The sequence below is a fragment of the Pantherophis guttatus genome, chromosome 4, assembly GCF_059756535.1.
Source record: "Pantherophis guttatus breed Tessera chromosome 4, ASM5975653v1, whole genome shotgun sequence".
In the NCBI taxonomy this organism is placed as follows: domain Eukaryota; kingdom Metazoa; phylum Chordata; class Lepidosauria; order Squamata; family Colubridae; genus Pantherophis; species Pantherophis guttatus.
This window is the reverse complement of record NC_142066.1, coordinates 277,051-304,690: the sequence shown is the minus strand read 5'-3', so window position 1 is coordinate 304,690 and position 27,640 is coordinate 277,051. Positions and strand designations below refer to the sequence as shown.

Here is a 27,640-nt window from a genome sequence, read left to right as displayed (position 1 = left end):
TTACGCCCATTTTATCATGGCACATAACTGGGTACACTTGTGCCAGAGCCCTACGTGGGTCCTGGGCTGGGTCTGAGGTCCCTCCGGCTGGCCCAGCAGAGACCCCCAGCCCCTTCCTGCGGTTGCTGCTGCCGCCGCTGGACCCTGGGCAACTGTGAATGAGCTGCCCCCCTCCCCTCCCCTCCCCTCCCCCACAGGCAGGGCTGAGCTGCAGTGGGCCGCCTTCTTTCCTCACAGCTGGACTGGGGGAGGGGTACTTGTCGGCTGTTGGGTCCCACTGTGACCATTTCTGGTGTTGTGAGGAAAACACCAAACTCGAGGCCCTCCCACATACCCCAAGGCTCACTATGGCCGCCATGGAAGAAGCAAGAGGCCTCTGAGCCTGCGGAGAAGCTCGCCAAATGCTCAGCTGCAGCTGGAGGGGTGAGGGTCATGGGGGGCATCCCTATTTCTTACCCTGACTTGAGCCTACAGTCCTTGCCCAGCCACTTCCTCTGCTCCACTGGCGAGGGTCCTCCCCCCCCCGTTCCACTATCTTTGGGAGCTTCCCCCCCAACCCCACATGAGGAGAGAGCCAGGCGTATCCAAGAATATTTATTGAACCGCCAAGCCAAGCTGAGGGAATGCCCCACATTGCTTGGCATCCTTTGGGTCTCCCCACACCGGTCGCCCTTCCTCCCTTTGGCTGCTCCTCAGCGCAGGCCCGAGAGCAGCACTGCCAGGGCGGCAGAGCAGAGCACGGGTGGGGGGCCCACGGGGGCACCGCTGCTGTCCACGTTAGCCCAGAGGTCGTTGTGCTTCTCGTGCTGCAGGGAGGGGCTGACGGGGATCTGGGGCACGCGGAAGGGGCGTCCATCGTGCGCCGATGTCTGCTCCAGCCAGGAGTGGTAGTTGGAGACCTGCGTGTAGACGCCTGGGCTGCGGGCGGCCGCGCAGCTGCGACCCCAACTCACAATGCCCACTTGGTACCAGCGCCGGGGGCTGCCGTGGCCGCTGTGGCTGGGTGGGAGACACATCAGGGGCCCCCCGCTGTCCCCCTGCAGAGGTGAGAGAAGGAGGGAATTGAGGAGGGGCTGGGACATGGGGGGGGAGGAGGGAGGGCAGGGAGTCCAGTGGGGCAGGATTGAGCAGGAATGCCACCCCCTCCACACACCCATGTACTGAGGAGGGGTCCCTTCGACTCTTCTACTGAGCCCAGCAGCCCTTGCGAGGTAGGTAGACAAGGCTGTTGAGGGAGGAAGCAAGCACAAGCCTCTGGGGCCGAGGGGAGCCTGGGCTGGTGCATGGGACTGCCCCATGCATCCTCTAGTCCAGGCACTGGTCAACCATCCTGGGAATCAGCTGGTTTCCTTGGCAAGGAGTCTGACCCGGGGGATGGGCAGGTTGGTTGCTGGGCCTTTGGATTGCAAGCCTGCCCAGCTCTCCCCCCACCAGACCTCAGGCTCCTCTGAGCTGCTGCTCCTCTGAGGCAGGGTCTGGGTCCAGCCTTGGCCAGGCACATGCATGGGGTGTGTGGGGCAGCCAAGGGGGTTCCTACCTGGCAGGCGTCCCGGCCGCCCTCCTCGAACCCGGCGCACACCATGTTCCTGGTGATGGAGTGCAGCCACCGCAGGCACAGCGTCCAGTCTACCAAGCCCACCTGAATGTCCAGCAACTCAGGGGAGCCGTACTCTGAGCCTAGAGGAGGTCAAGCCGGGGGAGGGGGGAGACAGTAGCAAGTGGCTTAGCTCTCAGCCCCAGAGATTCTCCCCTGGGCAGTAGGCAGTGACCAGATCTGATTCGGGGGGAGGACGGGAGCCAGGCAAACGAGGTTCCGATCCCTTCTGGGATCACCAGGTCTTAAAGATCAGAGGCACGGGGAGTCACGTTTAATGGGGAGGGTGGGACAATGACGACACGTGCATTTGTGCTGAGCAGAGCAGATTAGGTTTAGAGGAACAAATTTCCCTTTTAGAAAAGGGGAAGAAAAGACCCCAGGCAAAACAGGGGACTTCCTGCTCAATTGTAATGTTTACAGCTGAACCCAAAATGCACGAGGAGACGTAACCGGTCTCGGCTCTTTGCCCACCACCAGGCTGATAGTAGCCCCTTCACCCAGGTTATGTCTGGAGGAGAACTGGCAAGCAGGAGGGACAGGACATCAGTGGCCCACCAGCTACCAGCGGAGCTGGCAGCAGACTCAGATGATGAGGAGATTGGGGAGGAACTTGGGCCATTTCTGGAGCCTGGGGAAGGCTCTGACGGATGCTCTGTGTCGGATGCAGAGATAGAGCCAGGGCCGTCCGACATTTCCCAGCCGCCAGAGAGGCAGCTGCCTTTGGAGGCTGAGATGAGTGAGGAGGGGGAGGAAGACCAGCTGGGGCCTGTACCAGATGCACGTATGCGCAGAGCAGTTAGGAGAGGTGAACAATGGAAGACAAGGAGTCAACTCGGGAAGAAAGGCACACGTGGATGCTGAATGGCCCCTCCCTGGCTGGGGAATAAACAGAAGGAGAGTGATTGTTGTAGGAGACAACCGTTCGTATTTCTGGTGATTTGGCTCATTGTGTTTTGTGCCACAAAGACTGCTGGCCAGAACTTAATTTGCAGCCTTTTGGCTGGGAGCTCAATTATCACAAGGAACTGATAAGGTCGGTTACTGCCGTTATCTCCTTGCAGGACTCTTGCCTGGACTTTTCGGTGGGTGGATGCCATTAATTCACAAAAGGTAAATCAAGAGGAGGGTTTCGTGACCCGAGTCTGCTTCTTGCTTCTGCTAAGGCTGGGCCAGAACACTTTGCAGCGATTCTCCCAGCAACGGAGGACAAGGCCTTGGACATGCAGCTCAGGGTTTCTTAGTGGCTTCTGTAAACCGATGGAGATTGAGCAGAAAGAGAGAGAGATAGGCTGGCACAGGGCAGCGGGTGAAGACTGGCTTTCTCGTATGCTGGAGGGTAGGACCAGAATCAAAGGGCCGAAAAGGACTGGGTGGAAATACAAGTCACACACTGGGAAGAACAGTTTTGCAGTAGAAATGGAACCTTCCCCCTCACTGGGGGTCCTCAGACACACCCAGCAGTGTGGGGTGCTCTGGTGAGCAGAGGGTTGGGCTAGATGACCCTGGATGTTCCCTCTATGGCTCCATGAGAGGGTCTTCCTCTCTGATGCCCACATCCAGCTCCCCTGTGGGGGAGAGGGGGTGAAGCACCCGGCTCACCAGCTTTCGTGAGGCCCCAGCCGGCGACAAAGCAGCTCTCCCACATGTTGTTGTCTGGGACGATGGTGCGGTCTGGCAGGCAGAGGGCAGTGTGGAACCAGCTGTGGGGGATGGGCTTGTGCAGCAGCAGCAGTGCCAGATCGTTGTCGTAAGTCTTGGGGTTGTAGAGTGGGTGGAGGTGGATCTTCCGCACCCAGCGGGTGACGTTGTTCCTGCCCAGGTAGTTGCTTCCTGCCGCCACCCTGATGCCTTCCCTGTATGGGGGAGGGGGACAGGACAGGTGAATGGTCGGTGGGGGGGTCTGTGTAAGCAGGAGATGGAATGTGCCAGCCAGAGCCCGACCCTTCCTGGCATCAAACAGCCACAGAAGCTCTTCTCCTGCTAGGGGCAGCTCTTCTGCTGTGGGCACGGAAGAGTGGCAAGGAGCATCTGCAGGCAAGGGGGTCATTCTGGTCACTGAGGGGTCTTTGCTGCCTCCATGTAGGGGGGCTTCCAGGCAACAAGGGAGACTGCTGACAAGGGCTGCAGAAGGAAGCAGGGCTGCCCCCGTCATGTCCTACTGCCCCCCCCAGCTGTCCCCCTGACCAGTTACCTTCTGTCTGTGAAGCAGTGAGCTGCGGACAGCACCCACCAGGGGTGCACGATGCTCCCCCCGCAGAAGTGGTAGGAGCTAGTCTGAATGCTGACCACCCAAGGCCATTTCCCAGCACGAGCCTTCGTGCCCCCCACAATGCGAGCATTGCCCAAAAGGGAGGAATGGGGCGCATCAAAATCTGGTCGGTAGCCGCAGCCTAAGAGAGACAAGAAGCCTCCGTGTTAGGTGGCCCCTGCTGCCCCCCGTCCGCTGGACTCATTGAGTTGGTCGGGATGCCCTGCCAGTCCGTCTCAAAGAGACCCCACTCTTCTGGGGGAATCGGAGCCCCATGCGGCTCTTCTGGATCCTTGAAGGTGGGTTTGACCTGGCAGCCCAGCCTGGGGGCTCAGGGCTTCCCTGGGGTGTCCAGTGGGACAGCTAGGCATCCCGACCCTGCTGGGCCGGGCCTGCCCCAATAAGCCTCTCCTTTGGGTGCGCTGCTCTGAAGGCCCGGGGGCCATGTGCCGCCAGGGGCAGCCTCAGGTGGGCCAGCCTTTGGCCTTAGCTGCCCCTGACATCACAAGTCTGCTGTGACCTCAGGAGAGCCGGACGGCCGCCCTCCACCGCTTCTGCCAGTAGCCCCCCCTCCAGTAGCCCCCTCCCCAAATGCCCCCAACACCTTGTGCACGAGCACCACCCGCCTGCAGCAGGAGCAGGCACACCAGCAGCACCAGGGAGTCCATGCGCCACTCCAGAGCCGGTGGGCGTGCCCTTTGGGTGTGGGCGGGGCTCCGGCCACACCCCGTAGCAGCATCACAGAGCTCCAGGTGTTGACCTCACCGGTGCAGAACCGCCGCCCTCCTCGGGTGGGGTGGGGGCTCTAAGCCCAGAAGGAGCCTGCAGGGGCGGGCTCCCTTTAGGCCGTCGCGGTCAGCGGCAGGCGGGCCCAACCCGGCGCCAAGCAGAGCCGTTCCGCGGCGCCCACCACAAAGCCCAAACAAGCGACGGGATTTCGGCCAGAGCGCCGTAGCCGATTCCGGGCACCGTAGTTAAGCAGCCAACGCCCGGTCGGCCCTCCCCGCCATGGCCGAAATGGGAAGGGCAGCGGAAGAGGCCGCCGGCCAGAGCTCTGGACGGGACCCGTGTCACCCTCCCAGGAAGCGGCCGGAACCCCGCGCTCCCCCGCGCTTGCTGGCGTGCCAAGAGGCCGGGCGCGGGCGGCGCTTGGGCAAGTTCTGGAGGCGCCGGAAAGCCCCTCGCGCCTCTCCCGGCTGGGCGCCTTTCGCTTTCGGCCGAGGCGGAGGGCTGGCGATGGCGGCGGGCGAGCGGAGCGGGGGCTCCGACCGCCGTTTCGCCCAGAGGGGCAGCCCGCTTCTGCTGCTGCTGCTGCTGCCGCTGCTGCTACCCGTCCGGCCAGGTGAGGCGCCCCGGCGACGGTCTCGGGAGTCCCGGGTCGGGGGAGGCGTCCCCGTTCCCTCCTGACCACCGCTCTGCCTTCCACAGCCCTGGGGAACGAGGGGGGAGCCTCCGGGAGCTGCCGGTGTGAGAAATTCAGCACCGAGCCGGCGCTGGTCAGGCGGTTCCCCGACCGTCTGGTGACCTGGGAGCGCTGCAGGGGCCTGATCAGGTGAGCCCCATCCCATAATAGCCCTCCTTTTCCCGCCAGGAGTCGAGCCTGGCTGCCAGCTGCCCCCCTTTGCCCCCCTCTTTGGCAGGTTCATCTTTCCGAAGAATCTGGTGTGTGGCTTGGACGACGCGCCCTGGGTGCTCCGGCTTATCTCTCGGAAGAGGGACATGCGTGAGTCTGGCCCAAAGGGAGAGGGGTGGGACTGAGAGCCCCCCCCCACGCTGCAGAGGCATCTGAGAGGGGCCCCCGTTGCCTGCCTGCCTGCATTAATTGCCAGACTTAAAAACAGTCCATCCCCCGCCTCCCCCGAATCTGTCAGGGGGACTCTGGGGGTTGTAGAAGTAAAATGTTAAGGCATAAAAGCTGAGTGTAAACTTTTAAAGTTTGAAAAAGAGGAAAGGCTACTTAAAGTCTGACAAAGTGAAAGAAAAGGCTGGTGGGAGGAGGGCCCCTGCCAGCCCCAGGCAAGATGGCAGAGCCAGGTCTTCAGATGTTTCTGAAAGGACAGGGGACTGGGGAGGGGGCACCTCTTCTCTGGGGAGAGAATGTTCCCCAGGGGCAATGGCAGGGAAGGCTCTCTTCCCCACCCCTCCTGCCAGTTGGAAGTCATTGCATCCCTTCCCTGCCTAACTGCATTTCCTTTTCTTCGCAAAAGGGGAGGGGTCTGCCAAGGTCAGCTCCTCTGAGAGGAGTTCCCAACCCAGCCCCAGCAGCCGTGCCCCACTTCAGCCTCTGAGCTCCATGGGGTCAACCCCGGTGGTTCCGATGGAGACGCTACAGTCACAGCTGGTGCCGAGGGAGACTCCGCTGTCACAGCGGCTGCCGGCCTTGACCCACACAACAGCTGTCCCAGCCCTAGAAAGTGTCTGGAGCGTTGTGCCGCCCAGGAATGGTAAGGCTGGGGGCGAAGGGGGCTTGGGGAGGGGCTTATGGGAAGGGCACTCACTCCTGGTCTGATTGCAGCAGGTGCCGTGGCTGAGGTCAGCCCCACCCGGTTTGGCCAAGAGGAGGGTGTGCCAGGGTGGCACCAGACTGCTGTCCTGTCTGCGCTGGGCATCGTCCTGCTCCTCGTGATCGTTGGTCTGCTGTGCTGGTGGAGGCCCCCCAGGAGAAGCTGTCAGGCAGCCCTGACCTCTGAGCAACAGGTGGGCTTCCTGCCCAGGGTCATCTTCTCTGCTGCTCTGGTTCCCCTCGGCATTTGGGATGCCCGGAGTGATGGCACTCCTTTCCGGAACTTTGGGGCAAGATAGAGAGGAAGGTGCAGGGGAAGGGGCCTCTGCTGCAGCCACTATCTGGAAAGGAGCGAGCGTCCTCCTTCCGGGCCCCTTTTTTCTGGGATCCTTTTCAGCCATCTCTGCCCCACAGGCTCCCTCTGGAGTTGGCCTGGGGGCTGTCTCCCACCAGAGAAGCTGCCCTCCCTTTGAGGCGCATGGCCAGTCCCTGGGGGGGGGGAGGCTTGCATGCCAGCTCCGAAGGGCGCTCAGACCCAGAGGGTTGGTCAGAATTTCAAGCGGGAAAGGGCTGATGTTCCAGCTGTTTGGGAGGAGTCTCTTTAGAAGGGGGGGGGATCTGAGCCCATGGGCACCTGTATTCCACTTTGTAGCCATCTTGTTACTTGCCCCCTTTTGCACAGCAGTCCCTAATGCTTCTTTCTGGAGCTAATTCCAATTCTCCCTTTCAGGTGTGGATGTTGCAGAGACCAGGAGGGGGGCCCCACTTACAGGCCCAGAACAGATCCAGCCACTGGCTCAGGCTGGGGAGGCTGAAGGGAACTGCAAAAGGGAACTGCATCCTGTGGATTCAGGAACGTCCTCCCTTCAACTGTGGCTGACGCTGTTCTTGTGGACCTTTCACTTTTTCTTCTGACAAATAAAAGTATATTTTTGTAGAAAACGTAACTTCCGCTAGTGAGTTTTCTGCCAGACGCCTCCTTGTGCAGCCCTGATTCAGCATGAGCATGACTCATGTCCGGCCAGTGCTTCCTTCCCCATTTCTGCTAGCAGGTCTGATCCTTCAAGGGGTTTTCCAGCTGATGTTGGAACAAGCTGAACTGGAGGTGTGCCCGCCTCCCCCCCCCCTCTTCCAGGACAAGGGCCACACTTGGCACCTTCTGGTTTCTCCACAAATGCCAGAAGAGACGGAGGGGTGTGTGTGTGAGAGAGAGGCATGACATCTTTGTGTAGACCCTGTAAAAGGAAGCTCTGGGTGTCTGGCAGTCTTCGCTCAACTGCGCTGGGGTGGCACAGAGCCTGGGATGACACCCCCTCCCGCCCCCTTTCCTTCCCTGCCACTCAGGGCTTGCCCAGCCTTTGTCTGGAATTTCCCAGGGGATCCAGAGCACAACCCTGGCAGGGTCCCAGAGGGAGATGGAGGGCCTGGAGAACCCCCCTCCTGGAAAATCCTGCCCAAGATGGGAGGGAGGGAGGGAGGGCGGAAGAAAAGAAGGGCGGTCAAGGGAGGCCGCCAAAGCCTTGCATTCGGGCCCTGAGCTGACTGCCAAAGGGGGAGGCTGTTTTCAAGGGTTGTTGCACCCACCCACCTGTTATGCAAGCACCAACTTCCAAGTAGGAAGGAGGGAGGGAAGAAAGAAAGAAAAAGGGTAAGAGAGGGAGGAAAGTCCTCTGCTCCCCTCCCCCTCTCCGCTTTCTGGAACCCTTCTTTCTCCCATCCCACATCTCAAGATCAGCCGACTGCTCACCTAGGGGCACAGTCAGGTGAGGGGAGCTCCCCCCTTGGTCAAAAAGCCCCCTGGGTAGCTGGACCAATGGAGTTCCCCCTCCCCACAGCCCGAGAGAAATGGGCCTGGTGGTGCCCAGGGAGCCCTAACAGGGGTGGCTGTCTGGCCGGGGCCATTGTGTCCGAAAAAGAAACTGCTTGTCTGTCCGCCACCTCGATGTCCTCAGCATCCTGAGGTTGTCAGAAAGTTTCTGGGCAGGAGGACGTAGACCCTTTCAGGGTGGGGGTGGGGGTGGGGACTGTTCCGCCTGTCAGGGCTTGGTAGAAAACAGGCGAGGAAATCTGTGGGTCAGTTTCAGACGTGTGCATGCCTTCTACGTGGGGCGTGTTCCACCTTGAAAAACAAAAGAGTATCGGGCAGGGGAGGGAGCCCGAAGGAGAGTCGGCCAGACTGGAGTGCTAGTGGCTCTGGCTGGGAAGGAGGGCAGCCGCGGGACTACACCATCAGCCCAACCCTTTATGGCCCACAGAAGCGGCCAGGAAAACTTTCCCTCCTCCCCCTAAACCGGTATTTCTTCACCTTGACAATGTTAAGGTGGTGGACTTCAGCTCCAGGGGGGCCGAGGTCAAACCGCCAGGGCCAAGGGAGCCCCTGGGAAGTGGAGCCAGATTCAGGAGAGGCTGGCAGAAGGGAGACTCTTGCACCCACACCTGCCCGGCCATTGTTCCCCTGCGCCATTCCCTACTGCAAGATGTGGGAAGGGGCAAGCGGGGGGGGGGGGGGGGGGGCTTTGAAAGGGGTACGGATACCTTGATACCAGTCTTGAGGATTCAGTGCCGTCTGCCTGGCTCCAGATAAGAGGCCGGCCTCGGACAAGCCTTGACCAGTTGCAGCTCAATATCAGGGGGGGTGTTAACAACCCCCCTCCCCCATCTCAGCTCATCCACCGGACTTTTTTCCGAATCAACCCACTTTAATTGCGGGGCTTCCCCACCACGAGGTCTCCGAGGGAGAAGGCAGGTCGATGGGGCGAAGTCCGGAAAGCAACCGGTGGCTGCTAAAGCCTTCCGCGGCCCTCTCGGGGCTTGCCGGTCCAGACGGGCGCCCGGGGCTGGCGCGGCGCTATTGCTCCAGCATCTGCTCGCAGCCGCGGGCCAGCTCGGCCAGCTTGAGGCGGGCGAAGTCGACGCGCTTCAGGGCCATCTGGCAGTCCTTGCGCGCCGCGTAGCTCGAGCCCTCGTGCGGCTGCCGGGTGGCCACCTGCGGGGGGGGGGAGGGGAAGGGGGGGTCAGCCGGACCTCATCGCCGCCCCTCCCCCCTCCCCTCCCCCCTCCCCTCCCCCCTCCCCTCCCCCTGCTCACCTGCGTCAGGTAGCGGATCTGGCCCGAGAGCTCCGCCTCCACCTTCTGCACCGAGGCCCCGAACTGCGCCGCCTGCCGGTCCAGCAGCCGCTCGCTCGGCTTCTCCTTGGACAGCTCCAGGATCACCGTGCCTGGGGGGAGGGGAGGGGGCGAGAGGGGAGGGGGCAGGTCAGCGGGAGGGAGGGAGGGAGGGAGGGAGGGGAGCCGCCTCCTGCCCCTTCCCTCCCCTCCCCCCCCGCAGGGCCCCACCTGCGCTCTGCAGCGCCGCCCCGATCTCGCGCTCCAGCTCCTCCAGCAGCCGCAGCCGCTCGTTGGCCAGGCCCAGGCTGTAGGCGCCCCCTCCCGCCGCCCCCGCCGCCGCCGCCATCCTCTCCGCGCCTGCGTCCTCCGTGGGCTTGAAAAGGCCGGACTGCAAGTCCCGGCGAGCGTTGCGGCGGGCGGCCATGCGGCGCGGGGGCTGGCGGGAGCACGTGCGGGCGGAGCTGCGGGCGCGGGAGGGGCGCTGGCGCGGGTTGCGGCGGCTGCTGGAGCGACGTGAGCGGCGCGCCTCCCTCGCGGGGGCGGGGCTGCGGGAGGGGGCGGGGCCGCGGAGGAGTCTGCGGAACGCGCCGCCACCGGAGCGGTGCCTGAGGGTCTCCTTCGCCCCGCAGACGAGCAGCTCCAGGAGCGGCTGGAGGCGCAACGGCCGGTTGGAGGCGCCTCGGGGTGAGCTGGGCGGCGGGCCGGGCGGGGAGAGGGCGCCCGGCCGAGGCCGCGGCTGAGACGCCGTCCCGCGCTGTCTTGCAGGCCCCCCGCGGATCCGGCCGCCCTCCCGGTGCAGCTGCGGCGCGAGGAAGGCGAGGTGAGGGCCGGGCCGGGCCGGGGAGGAGGGGGGGTCTCCGCGGGGCGCCCCCGCCCCACCGACGCGCTCCCGTCTTCTCCGCCGCAGTCACATCAGCAGGTCGCCCTCCAGGCGGAGCTTCTGCGGAGCGCCGAGGCCGCGAGCCGCGAGCAGCGCGCCAGGTAGCCCTTCCCCGAGGCGGGGGGCGGGGGGCGGGGGGGGGCCGCGGACCTCTTCCCCCTTTTGCAGGACGCCCAATGCGCAGAACTCGCACCCGCGCCCTCGGAAGTGGAAAGGGCCCGTCGGGGTCCAGGCTCTGCCCCCGCGGTGGTTGGGGGGGTGGGTGGGGGTCTTGCCAGAGGCGGGTGGCCCTTGGCGGGGTCAGGAAGACCCTCGGCTTGGCGCTCAGCTTGCCTGCCTGCCAGGTTGGGCTGCCTGGGCCGGGATTTGGCGGCGCTCACCCGACGGCACCAGGAGGCCGAGTGCCGCGCCTGGAGCTTCGCCCGGGAGAACGAAGAGCTGCGCACGGAGCTGGGCCAGGCCCGGGCCCTTCTGCAGGAGGCCCAGGCGGGAAGGCTGGCCCTGGAGGCCCGCTGGCTGAGAGAGAAGGCGCTGGAGGCCACGCGGGTCAACCGGGCCATCGAGCAGGAGGAGAAGTGAGTGGGCAGCAACCCCCCCTCCCCCCCCCGCCCGCAGAGGTGGAGCCCTGCAATCTGTGTTTGGAGCTCCCCCCATCTCTTTCTCCCTCCCCCCCTTCAAGGTACCGGAGGAAGGTGACCCGTCTGCAGGAGAAGCTGGGCCAGGCGAGAGGCCAGGCTGGGCTGTGAGTCTCCTTTGTGGCAACCCTCCGCTGCTCCGGGCACGGGTCTTGTGCAGGTCTTCCCCAGCATATCTGCCCCTCTGCCCCCAAGATGCTGCTAGGAGAGCAGCCCTGCAGGAAGCCTAGGCACAGCCTTTGGGGGTGGGGGGGATGGCAGCAGTGGGGAGCTGCAGCTTTTGAACCTGTCCTTTTGCCCTCAGGCCTGGTGTGGATTCAGATGAAAGGGGGGGCGGCAGCCTCAGCGCCTCCTCCGAGGAAGCAGAGGCCGTGGTAGGCAAAGCTGGGCAGGGCCCCTGTGCGGAGGGCGCCCTGCTCTTCCTTCGTGCAGGGGGGTGTGGGGCGTCTTTGGAGCTCACCTGCCTGGGAGAGGAAGGTGCGTGTGTGGAAGAGGGCCGTTTCTCTGCTAGGTGGCTGGAACAGGAAGGGACCCTTCGTTGGAACCCAACCCCAATCCGGATCACCTTCCCTGGGAAAGCAGGTAGGCGGCTGCTGGTGTGTGTGTGTGTGTGTGTTCACTCGGCCTCAGGGTCCCACACCTGCTTGTCTTTGCTGCAGGGCTTCATCTTGAAGGGCAGCTATTGGGAGCCACCTGAGTGACGGAAGAGGCAGCAGCACCTGGAAACAGCTGCCGCCTGCAGCCTGAACCCAACAGTCACTCCTGCGGATTTGGGCTCTGCTGGTTTGGGATCCAAGTGCTGGGAGTGCCTGGTGAGGGCGCCCCCCTCGCCCCCCACAGCGGCTTCTGCAGCCAAGATGGGATTTTTCTCCCTGATCTGCCTTTTGAAGGCTGCTGCCCAAATGCCAGCAGAAACAGGTGGAATTGAGCCAACCGCAGGGATGTTGCTGAGCAGAAACGCCTTCCTGCGCTGCCCCTCCCTGCCTCCCCCCTCCCTTTTTATGCCTGGGAAATGAATAAAAAGCTGTTTCAGTTCATGGTTTTATTCAGTTGCTCTTTGCTCGGCTGTGTGCCCCTTTGGGTGCAGATTCACATCTGGGGCGGGGAGCTTGGCCAAGGGTCGCCCCCCCCCAACTGGGGCTGGAGCAGCAAGCCGTCCTGACCCCCAGAGCAAAGCTCATCCAAAGCGTTCTTCATCCCTGGATATAAGTGCCCCCCTTTTTAAAGTGGGGGCCAATTCTACTATCGGTATCTTCCGAAGCATTTAAAATAGTAGATATAAAAGAGAGAACTTGAGGAGGGGGAGACAACAGCAAAGTGGTACTTGAGGACAGGACCATCTGACAGTAATGCCCAATAAATGACTCCAGTGCGCGAGACGGAGGGGGTGGGGTGCTCGTTATATACATCAAAATCCTCTTGGAAAAGTATGCGGTAGAAGCAGGGAAACAGGACAGAAGCCGGGAGGACCCTGTCCCCAATTTTAGTCACATGAAAACCCCACCCCCACTACAGCAATTGGACGGTGGGAGAGGGGAGGGGAAGGTGGTCATTGGACCGGATGCTTGCTGGGGGTGGGTGGGGTGGGATCTGCCCCAAAGGCTCCTTAGCAGTAGTCAACGTCGTCCTCTTTCATGCCCTTCAGGCGCAGCCGGGCGAAGTCCTCAAACACGATGTCGTCATCCTGCCCATAGCTTGGGGGGGGGAGAAAGGGAGCAGATTGTGGTGAGGGCAGACTGAGTGCCCCCCCCCCCCACAAGCAGTTGCTTGTGCAGAGACCCAGCTGCCGATTGGTGGTGGAGGGGTATCCCCCAAAACCAGAAAGCCCAGCATCGGACTCAGGAGGTGGGGCAGATGAGATGCACTTCTGCAAGGGGGTTTAGCAGCCTCCCCACCAAATGGGAAGCTCCAGTTGCCACCCAAGGGGTTAGAGGCCCACACATTCTGCAAGTGGAACCAAGTACATATGGGTCTCTGGCTCTGAGCCTCTGCTTGGCTGTCTATTCAGCGGCTCCGGATGGGGCAAAACCCTGGACCCCTTTTCAGGACTTTCTTTGGCTGGGACATCCGTGTCCAAAGCTTCCCTATAGATTTAACCTCTTGGAGCCTGGTGACCGAGAAGGCTGCTCCAACAACTTTATTTCCTGTCTGTGGGAAGATCGGAAGCGTGCCACGGATGCCCTGAACAAGGGCGTTTTTTCTGGGCTAGAAATGTGCTTTACGGAAGAACGGGGAAAAAAATGCTGAAGCAGGAACAGGACGACGGTTGGCAGAGTAGGGGGCATGTTCTGCCAAAGGGCCCATTAAAGAGAACGTGGTGAAGGAATCGGGGAGGGCCACCATCCGCCCCGGCTGAATTCGTGGCATGGCTGCGAATGAAGGCAGCCTCTGCTCAAGCAGGGAGTGGCCAGAACGATGCTCTGATCCGAAGGGTTGCAGCTGCCCCATTCTCTCTGCCCCCCCCCCATCTACCACGAGGAGTTGCTGCACTCTGCATCCCCGCAAGAGGCTTCCCCCCCCACGCCTCTTACTTGGGTTCAAACTCAATCAGGTTGGCATCAATCGGCGCATCCGATTCTGGCACATCTGGGGAGGGACGAGAGGGGAGGGTGAAGCGGTTGCAATGAACTGGCCCTGTGGGGGAAGGGGAGGGGAGGGACCTCACCTGCTGTGGGCTGCATTGGGGAGGGTTGCTCGGGTGGCTTCGCGTGCATCAGGACGAAGGGCAGCTCTACCGCCACGTCCCTGGCAGGGAGAGAAGCAAGCTTTGGTCACTGGGCACAAGACAAGACCAGCCCACCCCCAACCCCCATCCTATTTATTTTTATTTTTATTTTATTCAATTTGTATCCCGCCCTTCTCCCAGTGGACTCAGGGCAGTGCACAGCCAGAACTAAAACACGTACCAATACAAAATTTAAAATTTTTGGAAGAATTATATAACTTTGGCCCAAAATTTAAAACATTCAAACTAAAATCCATTGACAATTTAAAAGGCTAAAAAAAAGAAAAAAAGAAAAAAAAAGGGGGGGGGTTCACGCCAGCCCTGCTTAATGGAAAAGAAAAGTTTTCAGGGCACGGCGAAAGACCCGGAGATCCGGTATCCTTCGTATCTCTGGGGGCAAATCATTCCAGAGGGCAGGAGCTGCCAGAGAGAAGGCCCTCCCCCTGGGGGTCGCCAGCCGACATTGCCTGGCTGACGGCACCCTGAGGAGTCCCTCTCTGTGGGAGCGTACTGGTCGGTGGGAGGCTATAGGCGGCAGAAGGCGGTCCCGCAAATACCCAGGTCCTCTGCCATGGAGAGCTTTAAAGGTGGTGACCAACACCTTGAACCCGGAAGACCACTGGAAGCCAATGCAGCTCACACAGGAGAGGTGTCACATGGGAGCGCCCCCTCGCTCCCATAATCCCCCGTGCGGCCGCATTCTGCACCAGTTGGAGCCTCCGGGTACTCCTCAAGGGGAGCCCCATGTAGGGAGCATTGCAGTAGTCCAGGTGGGAAGTGATGAGCGCCTGAGTGACTGTGCGTAAGGACTATGACTTACCCTCCCCGGGACACCACCAGCTTCACTTTGACCCTGTAGGAGACCAAGATGCCCAGGACTTCCTTGTTGATGCCCTCCGTCACTCTGCAAAGCAAAGAGAGGAGGGCTGGGGGTGGGGCACAGACCCCCCCCCTGGAAAAATAGCTCTCCGGCTCTTGAGCAGCATCCCCACAAAACCGGAGTCTGCAAGGCCGAGCCTGCACGGCAAAACAGGCACCTCCCCTCGCCCCCACCCCTGGCCAAGATGGCTCACATGGTGGAGGAAGCCAGGTTGGTGTCCTCGTGCTTCAGTTTCCCATCCAGTGCCAGGCCTCGCTTTTCCCGGTTGTTGGTCAGCAGCGGTGTGAGCGTATAAACCTTGCAGAAGGTGGAGCTGGGGGCCACCTGGTCTCTGAGAGGGGGACACGCAAGACAGGTCAGACACACTGAATACACACACACACTGAATTTTCTGAACAGAACTGGGAAAACTTTGAGGTTTCTGAGAGGGAAGAGGAAGAAGAGGAAGAAAAAGAGGAGGAGGAGGAGGAAGAAGACGGCAGACCCACTCAGGGCTCTGAAAAGGGATATTTGCTCACTGTTGGGGGAACGGGGGGGGGAGGGATACTCACTCCTGCTCAATCTGGGCCACTGGACACTTGTACTGGGCGGTGCTGAAGAGGCATATGTCTGCGTACTGCCGCACTGCCAGAAGGGAAGGCAGGTCAGTTGGGAAGACCCTCCCCTGCTTAACCCAGGGAGGGGCCAAGGAATCTCTCCCCCACATCACCCAACGGGCTGGAGGAAGGCAGTACACCCCCCACCCCCCACCGTGCTCTGCTTCCATACTAGAGGACCACCACAACGCTGAGCCCCCTCCCCACCACGTCAGGCTTCCAGCCAGCAGGGCCCCTCCCTACCGGCCACTTTCACTTTCTTCACGCTTTTACTGGAGTTGTTGGTCACGTGAACGTTGACGCTGATTGGCTCACCGTGATAATAAAGCTAGTCGGGGAAGGAAAACAGGCAGACATGTTGGCCCCCCACTCCTGCACGATGGGTCCCCCCGCACCCCGCTCTCTGAAAACAGGCAGAGGTTTTGTGAAAATCAGCTTGTGGACCGTGGCAGCCCTGGCTGACAATCCACCAAGTGTGGGTTTTCCAGTTTTCTGTCCAAACCCTTGTTGCCTTCTACCTCGTTTATTCAACTCATAGATTTTTTAAAACGGCGTTTTGTAAGACGCTCATTTCTAGAAGCAGAAGCCTCCTCCTTCGCAGTTCCCAAGTTACAAACTTATTACAAAACTTGGGAAGTTGCAGACACCGGCCGAAGCCGCGGTGCTTCCTGTGGAGCTTCCTGAAGAGCGAATTGTTAAGTTTTCAATCAGGCGCAAAGCACTTTCCCTGCCGGGCAGGGAGGTCTCTTCTCTCTTCGCCTCCCGCAAGGGTCTCCCACACAGCTCTTACCTCCTTGTCGAGGGAAGCTTCCAGGTGTAAGGAGCGGTCGGACATCAGGAAGTGGCGGGTGGTCTCAGCCATGGGCTGCGGCCCAGGCTTCTCAGGGGCATACTGGACTTTCCGGATAACCAGGCGGACGGAGTTCCTGGGAGGGGGCCCAGCAGTCAGCAGCCAGCAGGGGGAGGGCAGGGGATCAAGCCCCGATGCTGGGGGCAGCTTCCCAGGCGGGGTGGGCAGGGAGATGCCAGGAGATGCGCAACCAAGAGGTCTATGCCAGGCAGGGCCTCAGGGATGGTAGCGTCGTTTTAAAACGCTCTGCTGGCTCTGGTGGACGGGCTGCTCACCCACCTTTTGTGAATTTTCTCCTCCAGGTTTTTGGCACAAAATGCCCGAATCTCAAAGTCCACACCACAGGCCTGCAAGTGAAAGGGCCGATCTCAAGGCTGGGACTGCCAATCCAATCACTTCATCCCCACTGCTCCTCCCGCTGGAATAACCCCTCCATTGCCCCCCACTCAAGACCCACCTTTCCCGTGTCCTCGGGGCCCGGCTGCAGCGTCACTGAACACGGCAGGTTCTGGGGGATCTGTGGAAGAGACGGAGGGTGTGTTGGAGGGTCTTCACAGGGAGGGGCCATCGCTGCTGGGACAAAGAGAAGGCCCACCCTGGGGGTGGAAGGAGTTGTGGGGACTGGCCGGCTTACCATGAAGCTGAAGGGGTGGGCGTTGGCACCCAGTTTGCGCAGCAGTCTCTCCTGCAGGCGGGTGAGGGGCTCAGGGGTGCTCTCGGCAGGGGGGAAGGCCTGCCAGGAGGCCAGGAAGAGATCCTTGCGGAAGGAGAGGCCCAGGACGTCCAGATCCTCACGGCCATAGCGGAAGGCACAGGTCAGCGTCACGAAAACTGGACAGGAGGGAGGCTGCATTAGAGGCACCTCCTTCCAGTCCCCAAGACTGAAAAGCAAAGAGGAGCCAGAAAGGGCCAGTCCTGCTTCCCGTAGGCCAGGATGCTTGAGTGCTGTCTCCTGGTCCTCCTCTACCCAGTAGCCGGTCTGAAGCACAGAGTGAAGATGACTTCAGGGGCCAATTGAACTCTGACCTTCAAAGGGCAGCCTGTGACCATTCCCTGTTTGTAATCAGTGTCACTTGAGGTCCCCTCTCCCCCCCTCCCCCCTCCCATTTAATTCTGCTCTGTTGTCATTTGGGGTGAGGAGGCAGCGTCAGTTTCCTAAGGCCAGCCACAGGCCGGGCTGCTTCCCACCAAAGCCAGCTGCTGCTGTGGCTGTCTCTGCATTGAGGCCTTTTGAGGGTCTGCCTCGGGCGGAAGGAAAGCAGCAGAGATCAGATTTCTCTGGCAGACTCCCCAAATCTCATTTCATCTTCCACACCAAGCGCAGCTTCCCCTCCCCCGCCAGGAGGATTCTGCCAAGATCCCCTCTTCTGATTTGATGGCGGACTCACCTTTCCGATCCTTGAGATATTCTGGATCAACCAGAACGACACCGTCTGACAAGGAGAAAGGAGAGAACAGGAGGGGGTATCAAGAGACAAGGAACTCTGGCCCTCCCAGCTCCAACATCTCTCCCCACTGGCTCCAATTGTGGGGCAGAGCCTCCCACCCCAGGTGACCCACTGTGCCCTGTCTCATGGCAGCAGCTGACCTGGCCTTTCACAGCCACAGAACCCCATGGTACCCAGAAAGAGCAGCCCCCTCCCCCACCCCTGCCTGACAGTTTCAGTATAACAATTTCTGGGATGAACACTTAAAAAAAATCTGCCTCCCCACCCCCCCTTCCAGGACCTCAGGGGCAACTTAGCTGATGCACTAACACCACCACCTGCACGCGGCACCCTTCTTAGGTGAGCAAAACACAGCTGGAGCCCGCTCTGTCCCCAGCTGCCCTCTTGTTTTTGCAAAGGAAAACCCCAGGGGCTGTTCTTACGTGGCTCGCTTGCTTACCAACAGGGTCAACTCTGTCCAGATGATCCACAAAGTCACGCTTTCCCAGGTAAACAGTGAGCTGGTGGAGACAAAGGGGAGGGAATTGTGAACCCCTCCTGATGGCCTTCAAAGGCGGAACCCCTCCCCTCCCGATTTGGGGCTACCTTTCCTCTGGCTCATAAGCCCCAACTCCCCCACCCCTGGCCTGCAGCCCTTTGGGGCATGCACCCCATGGCTGCCTGATACTGCTTCCGATACACCTGAAAACTCGCACCAGATCTGGTCCAGCTCCAGGGACTCCATCCTGTTCCTCCTCCCTCTATCCAACAGGGCAGCCCTCTCCCTATCATGCTGAGGTTTGCCTGCACCTGTTACTTCACCTCCCCCTCCCCCTGGGGACAGCAGCAACCAGCCTGGCCCAGAAGCATCGCCAGGGAGATGCTGGGTGTCAACAAGCCTCCAGCACTGCAGCTGCCACCCCAGCCCCACCTGGCCCGGCAGCCTCAGCTCCCCAGTAACCGGCCTGCTCCCTGCGGAAGATTTCCCACCTGCCTTGCTTCTCTACTCTGCCGTCATGGCCACCCTCCGTGGACAAGAGGACTGCCCCTCCTCAGGTGGACGGGCCTGCCCCTCACCTTGCAGCACAGCACTATGGCTAAGAGCACCAGTCCCAGGCCCCCCTCCGCCGCTCAGTCCTGCCTCTGCCTGCTTCCCCCCCCCCAGAGGGGTCGCCACCCTGAAAATGGGGCTGAAGCTGCTTGCACAGCTTTCTTCCTGTCCCAGGCAGGGCCCCACAGCCAGCAGCTCTCAGGCAGGCAGGTTATGCTGCCAGAGGAAGGAAGCTGCCCAGGCGGGGAGGAAGGAGGACAGGAAGTCGCTACGGAGGAGACGGAGGGGGAGCCTCGCCCCCACCCCCACGGCCCTCTGGCGGCAGCTGGGCTCAGGAGCCAGTTGAGGAGTCAGGGGGGCGGGAACGGGGGGGGGTGGATTAGCCAAAGCCCCCTGCCCCCTCTCACGCGGCCACCAGGGGCCCATGGGGGGGGGGAGTTGCAGAGAAGTCCGCCCTTCAGCTCGGCGGAGTCCCGCTTCTTCCTTCGGAGCGCAGGGAAGGAAAACCAGAACCGCAGCCAAAGACTCACTTTGCAGTTGGGGCTGGACTTTTTGAAAACTCTGCGGCAGAAAAAGGAAGGAAGGAAAAAGAGGATGTGGCCAGGCAGAACTGCGCCCCCCGCCGCCCCAACAGCCGGAGCCCCCCCAGCACAGCGGGCCCTCCGGCAGGGCAGCGCCCGCGCACAAGCACAGCCGCCGAGGGCAACGAGGGCGCCGCCGGGCTGCCCCTCGGACGGAGCCCCCCTCCCCCTCCCCAGCCGCCGGTCCTCGGGCCGGGGCCCCTTCCGGGTTGCGCGCGGGGGGAAGGGCCGCAGACGGACGCGGGCCCCCCATGCCCACCTGGTGCCCGCTTTCTCCCCCATGCCGGCGGGGCTCGGCTGGCGGATCGCTCGGCTGCGCTGCCGCGGCTGCTACTGGCGGGGCCGCTCTGGAGGCGCGGCGCGGCGGGAGGGCGGCGCGGACCGCAGGGAAGCCATGGCCGGTCCGGGCACCGTCACGTGGGCGCCGAAGCGGCCAATCGCGCCCGCCGCCCCGCCCTCGCCGCTCCCCCCCCCGCCCTCTGCCTCCCGCCCCGCCGCCCCCTAGGCCACCCGGGGCTCGGCAAGGAGGGGGGGCTCGCCGGGTGTGTGAGTGTGTGTGTGTGTGTGTGCCCGAGGGGGGGGGGTGCTGGGCGTGGCGAGGGCTGCGGGGCGGCCTCTGTTCCCCGGGCGGGCGGGGCGCCTTTCGGGCCCTTCTTCCCGGCATGCCTCGCGCTGCAGGGCGGCCCCGCCCCCCCCCGACCCACGCGCAGGCGCAGTCGGCCCCGGAGCACGCGATGGCGGTGGCGGCGGGGCGGCGCGGCTCCTCGTCGTGCTCGTCTCCCGGCGACGGCGGCTCTTCCTCGTCCCCCGGCGCCGCCTCCCCCTCGCCGCCCTTCGCGCCGTCGTCGGGGCTGGCGCTGGAGGCTCTGGCGGGGCTGCTGCTGCCTCGCCGGGGACCCTCGCCGCCGCCCCCGGGGCTGGCCGGGCTGGTGCGCTGCGCGCGGGACTGCGGTGGGCAGGCGCAGGTGAGCGGCGGGGCCGGTGGGCGGGTAGCCCCTTCCCCTCCCTTCCCCTCCCCGCCGGCCGCGGCCTGAAGTCTCTCCCCGCCCCAGGCGTCGCCGTCGCTGAGCAGCCTGCTGGTCCTTAGCAGCGCCCGGATGGGCTCCATGAAGACGCGGTGAGTGCCGGCCGGGGCGCGCGGGGGGGCGGGTGGGAAGGACGGCCGGGCGGCTGACGCTGCTCTCCGGGCAGGTTCGAGGGCCTCTGCCTGCTGTCGCTGCTGGTGACGGAGAGCGGCTCGGAGACCTTCGCGCAGAACTGCCTGGTTTGGCTGCGGAGCCTCCAGCACCTGCTCCAGGTGAGTCTGGGGAAGCCCCCCTTCCCCCCCCCGCGGTGCTTCACCTTCGCCTCGAGGGTGGAGATGGGAGCTCTGCCCCACCGGCTGCCTTTCTCCCCCCAAGTCCCAGGATCCCCCTGCCACCATGGAGTTGGCAGTCCTGGTTCTGCGTGACCTCTTGCGGTATTCTGCTCAGCTGCCGGAAGTGGCCCGGGACATCGGCACCAACCACATTCCCGGACTGCTCACCTCTTTGCTGGCCCTCAAACCGGAGGTGAGACCCTTCCCCAAACCGGTCGGGGGCCTTTCCTAGAAGGCCCATCTGGGCTTACCTCTTTCTTTCCTCCCCTTTGTTCAGTGCCAGCTCCCCGTCCTGGAAGGATGCCAGGCCTGCATGATGTTTTATCCCCGAGCCTGTGGCTCCTTGCGAGTAAGTGCCTGGCACCGGACGCAGAGTAGACCGTGGGCAGCCGCTGCTACGGCCTCCCTGCTCACTGCCGCCTTTTTCACCCCAGGGCAAATTGGCCACCTATTTCCTGTCTTGCATGGATGCAGAAACGCCTCACCTGCAGCAGGTAAAAAACTGGTCTGTGGGGCCTGTTTGGTACTTACGGTTGGTTCTCTGTGGAAGGCAGGCAGGATTATATTTGTGCCGCTGCTTGCGTCAGAAATGAAAATGAAGTATTCCTGTTTGCTGAAATTCCCATTCCTGGATTCTCCCGGTTGTGACCGGCTTGCGGGGCGAGCGGTATGGCTGGCATCGAGGGGAGGACTGGAGCCAGCAAGAGTTGCCTCGCCAGAAATGCTTCTGGGCAAAATGTGTGGCACAGTATCTGCCAAGCACTCCAGTGCAGCCATTGTGTGGGTTTGAAGCGTTGTCTCGCTAAGTAGTGCTTCTCTCCGTTTCTTGTTCCTTTTGCCCTCAATGCGAAGTACAGGAAAATGGCGCTTTACTTTGAAGTTGGTGTAGTGTTTTGGGATCGTGCTTGGGTTTTTTTCCCTTCTTCAATTGTATTCAGCTGTTGGCAACCTTCAGCTTGTGATCGCCAAGAGGCCCAGCTGCACTATTGCTCAGCATGGTGCCTTGTGCTGTGACGTGATTCTTCCTACCTGGTTGTGGGAAACGCTGTGGGAGGCGGCGTCCCTGGCACCCTGCTGTCCAGCCTCTGCTACGATGAGGGTGGGGGGGCTGGTATCTCTCCGGCTTCTCCATTCCTTGTCCAGCTGTCCTCATCTCAGAAAAGTGGGGGCGGTGCCTCCCCTCAACTGCTCATGTCACCCCTGCTGCTTTCCTTTCCCCCAGCTGGCCTGCGAGTGCTACGCGCTCCTGCCTTCTCTGGGCGCAGGTTTCGCACAGGGGCTCAAGTACCGTGAGTCCTGGGAGCAGCAAGCACATTCTCTGGTGGCCACGCTGCACCGCCTCCTGGGCACGCTGTACGAGGGGGCCGAGACAGGTGAGTGGGCACGAGTGACAGAGCTTCTGGCTGTTTCTGCCTTCCAAGGCCAAGCCGGCTCGCTCATCAGGCATTTGTCCCCAGCGGTAGCTTGTTGGCCTCTGCTTGAGCAGGTGGTCTGCCGGAGGGGAACCCCCGTGTCTCTGGGCATCTGATGGAGGCCGAGGAGCTTTCTTGGAGCCCACTTGTGTTCCCATCTGGGGGCAGCCGATGGCCCAGAGCTGAAAAAAGAAGCTTTACACCCTGCTCTTCCCTCCAGAACCGCTGCACTACGATGGCCCTGGAGAGGAGGTGCTGCTGCCGCCACGGGACGAAGAGACCAACTCCCTCCTCCTCCTCCTGGCGAAACGCCGGTTTGCGGGTTTGGCCAAATGCCTCTGCCGGATGTTAAGGTCCAGTCTTGACCCCGTGCCTCCTCCTCTCTGGGCGCTCCTGCCATGCTGTGGGCCCCGTCTCAACCTGCCCGTTTCCCCTGCTCTTTCAGGAACGATTTTGGGGCGCCTGTTGCGGTTCCCGCCCAGGCCATCCTAGACCTCGTCTGCCGAGCCCTTGACGTCTCTGTGAAGAACATGGTGAGTGTGGGACGGTGCCGTTTCCTCTTGCAATAACTGGGTTGATTTCCAGACAAAAGGGAGGAGGAAGGCTTCAGGACAAGAGCAACTCAGGAAGGAAGGAAGGAAGGAAGGAAGCGCAGGGAGAAGAAAGGTTTCTCCACATTTGTGCTGTAGGTGCAGGCCTTCGTGGACCCCACCCTCTGGGTCAGGATTGCGAGGGCTGCCGAGTGGTGTTAGGAGGCAGTGGGCAGTGCTGGGATTACCCAGAGATGGATTTCTTCATAATTTGGGGGGGGGGTGTGGGGTTAAACAGTTTTTACAAGGCTTTGCAGTTAGAGCTAGCCGTTGGCTGACCCCTCCCCCTGCTTTCAGAGCTGGTTTGGTGATGGACCCCTCCGGATGCTGCTGCTCCCCTCGATCCACCTGGAGGCCCTGGACCTCTTGGCTGCCCTCATCTTGGCGTAAGTGGGGGGAGGGGGGAGAAAGGGGCTAGGGCCCTGAAGGCTCATGCCGGATCCTCAGCCTCTCTTCTCCCTTCTGCAGTTGTGGTCCTCGCTTGGTGCGGTTTGGGGGAGCCCTCTGTCGCCTCTTTCCCCAGGTGCTGAACATGTGGCGGGCTGGCCAGGATCTGTCCTCCCCTGGGCTGCAGCGGCCTTACAGGTTGGTGATGGAAGGTCTCTGGGGCTGGCTGCCGGTACCTCCCCCCCTTGTGGCCCAACTCACAGGGGTTGATCCTCATCTGCAGAAGCCTTGGGCCATGGGCTCCCACCGTCCCAGGCCAGCCACCCTTGCTTGGGCCTTTGTTCTGTCCCTGGGTGGGACAGCCGAGAGCCCGTCCCCTTCTCCCACAGTCTGATTCTTTGGCTGGAACTGCTGCCAGGGATGCCCCCTGCCCCCCACCTCTGGGAGGCAGCATGATGAGGAACTTGCCTTTCCCCGTCTCCTCAGTGCGGTTCGGGCTCGGCTGTACCAGGTCCTGGATCTGTGGGTACAAGTGGCCGGAGCAGCCTCTGGGGTCCTGCTGGGGCACAGCAGCCAAAGTGATGCCCTGCTGGGACACTTCATCAACGACATCAGCCCCCCGAGCGACACCCTGAAGGTGAGACACCCCCCCCACCTTCTCCCCGGGGGGCAACCCAGGAGGCAAGGGCTGCACTCCCTCACCTGCTTTGCCCCCACCCAGATCCAGTTGAGCCCCGCCTCGGAGGGGAAGCCCAGCGCTGCCAAGAAGCCCAAACTGTCAGCGGTGGGCAGCCTCGGGTGCCCATTCCGTAAGCATGACCCTCAGGCCAACAGCGACGTGTGCCTGGCCGCCTTGCAAGGTGACTTTTCCGCCAGGCGGCTCTTGCTGGGGTTGGGCTGCTTTGGGGTTAGGGGAAACACGGAGGCCCTAAAAGGCCTGGCCCAGAGCTCGGCCAGGAGTGCATGGGGACAGACGGGGCTCCCTCTTCCCAGTCCCTTCCTGAAAGGGGCTGGTGGTGACCCACATCTGGCCTAGGGCAGCCCAAGCAAAACTTTTCTTTCCCAGGTCTGAGCCGGATCATCCTCCTCTCCGGCAGCCTTATGAAGGAGCAGCTTCACACGGTGAGCCAGGCCGATTCCCATGGCCGGTGGGGTCACAGGCTCGGCCATCCCAGGATGTGGGGTGTGGGAGGGTTAGGGTTAGACCTGTGCCAAGGGAGGAGAATGCTTTGGTTGAGCGGGAGGCCCTTTGCATGTGCTCAGAGACCCCTGCCACTCAGGGGAGGCCCTCTCAGGTCTTCCAAGCACACAGAGCAGCTCAGCATTTTTGGAGTGTGTGTCTGTCTACCCGGCCCCCCTGCCCCCCGCTGCTCTTGCTGAGAGGCCCTCGCCCTGTTCCTCTCTCCCCAGAGGTTGCAGGAGCTGGCGATCCCGCTGCTGATCCAACTGGGTCAGGCGGAGCTGCCCCTGGGATCCCCCTTCGCTGGAGCCAGCTGCAGGCGTGAACTCTACCGGCTCCTGCTGGCCTTGAGCCTATCTCCTGCCCCTGCCTGTCCCCCGCCTCTGCATTGTGCCCTCCGGCTGCTGAGCCAGGGCCGCACGGATCCCAACCTTCTGGTGAGGCGTTTTCCCCCAGGGATCCCTTGCTTAGCTGGACTGAAGCAGGGAGCGCAACCCCAGGACCCTTCCCCTCTGCCTGGGGGGTCCAGCCTGGGCATTTGCATCTCCAGGGGCCTTGAGGGAGGTGCCGTTTGCTTTGCCCCAGGGGAGGCCTGAATTAGTGGCTCTTCTCTGGGGCTGTCGATTCTCCCCGTGCCTGGCACTCCTCATCTTCCTCCTGCAGGTCTCCTCCTTCTGCACAGAGGCAGCAGTCATCTGCAGCGCTCTCCTTCACCCTCGGGTGCCATCCTTGCAGCTCCCCCTAGCTGCCCCATCTGCCCACCTGCCTGGCTCCTTGGAGGTCTCCCCTGCTGCGGCAGTTGCGGCTGCCACCCTGTCTCCCTTCTGCCCGGCCATCCCGGTGCCCTTCCCTGCCCCACGGCCCCTCCCTCCGGCCCCTGGGCCTCTCCCTCCCAACTCGCTGGGCCTGCCCCTGCCTGGGTTTGCAGCCCCTCAGCCGCCGCCCCGCCTTGTCCCCGAGGAGCCCCTACCCCCTCCATCTCCAGGCACCGCAGAGGCAGCTGCTCTGGCCACTGGAGCAAAGTTACGGCGCTCCGTCTTTGTCCATTATGACAAGGAGGAAGAGGACGATGTTGAGATATCTCTGGAGAGCGACTCGGACGACAGCGTGGTCATTGTGCCCAAGGGGCAGCTGGGGAAGACGACCGGCGCCCTTAACTCTGCTACAGTCCCTGCGGCTGCTCCAGCACCCCCGCCCCTGCCTGCCCCTCCCGCCCCCCCTCCTCTCCCGGCATCCCCTTTGGTGGCCTGTGAGGAGGCCCCCTTGGAGCCCCCAACGCCTCTTTCCTTGGGAATCCCACTGCCTGCCTCGGCCACGCCGGTGCTGCCGTCTTCCCCGGTTGCAGTAGCTGCCGAAGCCCCCCTGCCTGCTCTGCTGGAGGAGGACCCCACTGTCATCAACATCAACAGCAGCGAGGAGGAGGAGGAGGACGACGATGACTTCCCAGAGGACGAAGAGTACCTGGACGAGGAAGAGGAGGTGAGGATGGGGTGGGGCAGCACTGGTGGCCCTGGCCTCAAAGCTCCTCCCCCCCACCCTCCGGTATGGGGCAGGGGAGTCAAGCGTCCCTTGGGGAAGTGTGGTTATGGTGGAGCCCACTGCTCTCGTCCCTGGGCTCAGGCCCGGCTCGAGGGTGGCCGGCCTCCATTCCTTGGCAGAGCAGCTGCTTTGTGGGGGTGGGGGTGTTCAGAAGCTTCTCTCCTCCGGCTGGCCAGGAGGAAGAGTTTGATGAAGAGGAGGGGGACTTTGAGGAGATGGACGAGGAAGAGGATGACTTTGATGAGGATGATGAGGAGGGCCTGACAGAAGAGGAAGAGGAGGAGGAAGAAGGCCTGACGGATGAGGAAGAGGAGGAGGAGGAAGCAGGGCTGCCTCCTCTGCCCCGAAGGAACGAAGACGAGCCTCCAGCGCTCCTGCCTGCTGTGAAGGACGGGCCCCTCAAGCTGCCAGAGGAGGAGGAGGATGATGGGGGAGCTGGGCTGCTGATGGAGGTCGAGGAGGAAGCCTTCCACCCCCCTGAGGAGGAGGAGGAGGAGCAGGAGGAGGAGCAGGAAGGAGAGAGGACGGTGGGGGCCCTGCTGCTGCTGAAGGCGGAGGAGGACACGGCCTTGCCTCTGCTCCCTGGGGCCCAGCCCCTCCCTCTGCCTCCCCTGCAGGAGGGGCCTGGCCTGCTGGGGGCCCCCATGGATCAGGAGGGCCACCCTGAGCAGAAGGAGGGCGCCGTGGAGGCAGCATCTGCAGTGTCTCTGCAGCCAGAGGAGGCCATCCACGCAGGCTCCAGCGTGGACCGGGCGCGAGCCAGCCCAGACTCTGTGGCTGGGCAGGGGGAGCCAGAGAAGCTGCTGCAGCCAGACGAAGAGGTGGTGGAAGTGAAGGAGGAAGAGGTGAGAGGCGGGGAGGGCCATCTGAGGGCAAAGGAGGGGAGGCCCTCCTCCTGGAATGGAGGCTCAGAAGCCCCGGGGCAAATGTGCTCTGCTTGTGTGTTTGGAGTTGTGTTCTGTGTTCGAGAGCAAAGGGCCACCCACCCCATTGCTCGGACCCTCTTTCTGGCGATCTGCTTGCCAGCGCTAATGCCAGTCTGATGTTGCCTCATCGGCCCTAGTTTTGAGGGGAGCTTAAAAACAATGCACAAGCCGGGACTGCTGGTAAGTTCACGGGGACGCCTGGATGGGTGTCTTGGCAGCATTGAGTGAACTGCTGACTTTTTCTGTGGAGCTTCTGGGTTTCCTCGCTGAGCCCTTCGTGCTGTGGGGTAGTTCGGGGTCTCCAGTTCAGGCATTAGGGGAGTCTGACTCAGTTCAGCTTTGTCAAAATCGACCTCTGGTTTACAGGGCAGTCCAGGGAATGTTCTACACCCAGAGGGGGAGGGGAGTTTTGCTCTTGCTGGCTTGGGTCCCCTTAGAGCTGCTCCATGTACCCCCTCCCCCATTCCCTGGGCAAAGAAGCCTCAGCTGTCCCCCTCTTCAGAAGTGACCAGGGATGGTCACTTCTCCCCTTGGCGGGTCCCTGCTCCGAGGCCCCGTCTGGCAGTGGCTCATGGGGCAGGGGTTCTTTCGCTGCTGGTAATTTGCCCAAATTTGTAATTGCTGTGGAAAACCCAGTTTTTGGAGATGGCAATAATATTAGTGGCGACCAGGAACAGGAGAGTTGGATTACCGGGCTGCCCCCTTGGGAGCAGCCCTGCCACACCCCTCCTCCTGGATGTGCTCCTGGGCCCTCACGGGGGGAGCTGCGGCTTCTGGTCAGCCTTGGCTGCCGGGGCCGCTCCCGTTGCAAGCCCTGGAGGTGCTTTGAGCCGGTGGGCCCAGCTGACGGCGGCTTTTCTCCCCCCCCCCCCCCAGGCCAGGGCCCTGGATGAGACGGAGGCCATGCTGGCAGACTTCGTGGACTGCCCGCCGGACGAAGAGAAAGACCCCGCCCAGCCCTGCTCCTGAAAAGAGCGGCGGGGGCTGCTCCGAACAGCCGTTGCCTTTGGTGTTTGTTCACTCTGGAAGTTCAATAAAGTTTTCCCCTGGAGCACGTGAACCGCGTCTGGCTTGCTGGGGCTGGCGGGCGGCGTCCCTTCCTGCGCTCCTGGCGGGGTGGGGAGGCCGCCGCCTGCTCTCTGCCCCACGGGGAGGGGGAGGGGGTGGG

At 62.3% G+C, this 27,640-nt stretch overlaps 5 protein-coding genes across 16 annotated transcripts; 3 read left to right on the top strand and 2 right to left on the bottom strand.

Moving 5' to 3' along the window:
* Window positions 1-578: 578 nt before the first annotated feature.
* On the bottom strand, window positions 579-9,880 carry MED11 (mediator complex subunit 11). Of its 6 annotated transcripts, none has more exons than XM_087893749.1 (6): window positions 9,685-9,880; window positions 9,436-9,566; window positions 8,884-9,334; window positions 3,197-3,450; window positions 1,538-1,677; window positions 579-1,037 (listed from the first exon to the last, which is right to left on the bottom strand). In XM_087893749.1, the coding sequence occupies exons 1-3, from the start codon at window positions 9,878-9,880 to the stop codon at window positions 9,197-9,199; spliced, it is 465 nt and encodes a 154-aa protein (XP_087749875.1). In that variant the 3' UTR covers window positions 579-1,037; window positions 1,538-1,677; window positions 3,197-3,450; window positions 8,884-9,196. The 6 variants fall into 6 exon arrangements, with proteins under 6 accessions (XP_087749875.1, XP_087749876.1, XP_087749877.1 ...); XM_087893750.1 differs by having other exon boundaries at window positions 9,047-9,334; XM_087893751.1 differs by lacking the exon at window positions 3,197-3,450.
* LOC117673444 (uncharacterized) lies at window positions 4,654-7,295 on the top strand. 2 transcript variants are annotated; one of them, XM_034430820.3, is made up of 6 exons: window positions 4,654-5,187; window positions 5,274-5,397; window positions 5,486-5,568; window positions 6,053-6,289; window positions 6,361-6,542; window positions 7,079-7,295. In XM_034430820.3, exons 1-6 carry the CDS (start codon window positions 4,854-4,856, stop codon window positions 7,226-7,228), a joined length of 1,110 nt encoding a protein of 369 aa, XP_034286711.2. In that variant the 5' UTR covers window positions 4,654-4,853; the 3' UTR covers window positions 7,229-7,295. The 2 variants fall into 2 exon arrangements, with proteins under 2 accessions (XP_034286711.2, XP_034286712.2); XM_034430821.3 differs by having other exon boundaries at window positions 4,854-5,187; window positions 6,364-6,542.
* On the top strand, window positions 9,879-12,008 carry LOC117673420 (uncharacterized). Of its 6 annotated transcripts, XM_060684688.2 has the most exons (9): window positions 9,879-9,969; window positions 10,086-10,140; window positions 10,222-10,276; window positions 10,364-10,437; window positions 10,681-10,911; window positions 11,016-11,078; window positions 11,276-11,345; window positions 11,483-11,553; window positions 11,631-12,008. In XM_060684688.2, the coding sequence occupies exons 1-9, from the start codon at window positions 9,879-9,881 to the stop codon at window positions 11,641-11,643; spliced, it is 723 nt and encodes a 240-aa protein (XP_060540671.2). In that variant the 3' UTR covers window positions 11,644-12,008. The 6 variants fall into 6 exon arrangements, with proteins under 6 accessions (XP_060540671.2, XP_087749882.1, XP_087749879.1 ...); XM_087893756.1 differs by lacking the exon at window positions 11,276-11,345; XM_087893753.1 differs by having other exon boundaries at window positions 11,276-11,553.
* On the bottom strand, window positions 11,999-19,564 carry ARRB2 (arrestin beta 2). Its single transcript, XM_034430819.3, has 15 exons — window positions 19,341-19,564; window positions 19,031-19,061; window positions 17,910-17,970; window positions 17,411-17,455; window positions 16,657-16,853; window positions 16,480-16,539; window positions 16,302-16,369; window positions 15,963-16,098; window positions 15,416-15,500; window positions 15,128-15,200; window positions 14,770-14,907; window positions 14,517-14,600; window positions 13,637-13,716; window positions 13,503-13,557; window positions 11,999-12,665 (listed from the first exon to the last, which is right to left on the bottom strand). Exons 1-15 carry the CDS (start codon window positions 19,361-19,363, stop codon window positions 12,578-12,580), a joined length of 1,224 nt encoding a protein of 407 aa, XP_034286710.1. The 5' UTR covers window positions 19,364-19,564; the 3' UTR covers window positions 11,999-12,577.
* Window positions 19,565-19,589: 25 nt separating this feature from the next.
* On the top strand, window positions 19,590-27,532 carry PELP1 (proline, glutamate and leucine rich protein 1). Its single transcript, XM_060684689.2, has 18 exons — window positions 19,590-20,046; window positions 20,134-20,198; window positions 20,273-20,378; window positions 20,482-20,631; window positions 20,716-20,787; window positions 20,873-20,932; window positions 21,661-21,811; window positions 22,071-22,203; window positions 22,296-22,383; window positions 22,738-22,826; window positions 22,909-23,025; window positions 23,314-23,464; window positions 23,549-23,687; window positions 23,894-23,949; window positions 24,238-24,444; window positions 24,671-25,486; window positions 25,723-26,391; window positions 27,349-27,532. The coding sequence occupies exons 1-18, from the start codon at window positions 19,744-19,746 to the stop codon at window positions 27,439-27,441; spliced, it is 3,465 nt and encodes a 1,154-aa protein (XP_060540672.2). The 5' UTR covers window positions 19,590-19,743; the 3' UTR covers window positions 27,442-27,532.
* The last annotated feature ends 108 nt before the right edge of the window (window positions 27,533-27,640 follow it).

Excerpts from the sequence above, each read along its gene's own strand:
- MED11 (XM_034430823.2), bottom strand. The coding sequence starts at position 4,513 with ATGGACTCCCTGGTGCTGCTGGTGTGCCTGCTCCTGCTGCAGGCGGGT. Across the intron at positions 3,451-3,788 it reads CACTGCTTCACAGACAGAAG|GGAAGGCATCAGGGTGGCGG; the intron begins GTAACTGGTCAG and ends TCCCCCATACAG. Across the intron at positions 1,038-1,537 it reads GCGGCCGGGACGCCTGCCAG|GGGGACAGCGGGGGGCCCCT; the intron begins GTAGGAACCCCC and ends TCACCTCTGCAG.
- ARRB2 (XM_034430819.3), bottom strand. The coding sequence starts at position 19,363 with ATGGGGGAGAAAGCGGGCACCAG. Across the intron at positions 17,456-17,909 it reads GGACAGAGTTGACCCTGTTG|ACGGTGTCGTTCTGGTTGAT; the intron begins GTAAGCAAGCGA and ends TCTCCTTGTCAG. Across the intron at positions 16,370-16,479 it reads GCCCCGAGGACACGGGAAAG|GCCTGTGGTGTGGACTTTGA; the intron begins GTGGGTCTTGAG and ends TTTCACTTGCAG.
- LOC117673444 (XM_034430820.3), top strand. The coding sequence starts at position 4,854 with ATGGCCGAAATGGGAAGGGCAGCGGAAGAGGCCGCCGGCCAGAGCTCT. Across the intron at positions 5,188-5,273 it reads GCTGCTACCCGTCCGGCCAG|CCCTGGGGAACGAGGGGGGA; the intron begins GTGAGGCGCCCC and ends TGCCTTCCACAG. Across the intron at positions 5,398-5,485 it reads CGCTGCAGGGGCCTGATCAG|GTTCATCTTTCCGAAGAATC; the intron begins GTGAGCCCCATC and ends CCTCTTTGGCAG.
- LOC117673420 (XM_087893753.1), top strand. The coding sequence starts at position 9,879 with ATGCGGCGCGGGGGCTGGCGGGAGCACGTGCGGGCGGAGCTGCGGGCG. Across the intron at positions 10,438-10,680 it reads AGCCGCGAGCAGCGCGCCAG|GTTGGGCTGCCTGGGCCGGG; the intron begins GTAGCCCTTCCC and ends CCTGCCTGCCAG. Across the intron at positions 11,554-11,630 it reads CACCTTCCCTGGGAAAGCAG|GGCTTCATCTTGAAGGGCAG; the intron begins GTAGGCGGCTGC and ends TCTTTGCTGCAG.
- PELP1 (XM_060684689.2), top strand. The coding sequence starts at position 19,744 with ATGCCTCGCGCTGCAGGGCGGCCCCGCCCCCCCCCGACCCACGCGCAG. Across the intron at positions 20,632-20,715 it reads TGCTGGCCCTCAAACCGGAG|TGCCAGCTCCCCGTCCTGGA; the intron begins GTGAGACCCTTC and ends CCCTTTGTTCAG. Across the intron at positions 23,688-23,893 it reads GTGCCTGGCCGCCTTGCAAG|GTCTGAGCCGGATCATCCTC; the intron begins GTGACTTTTCCG and ends TTTCTTTCCCAG.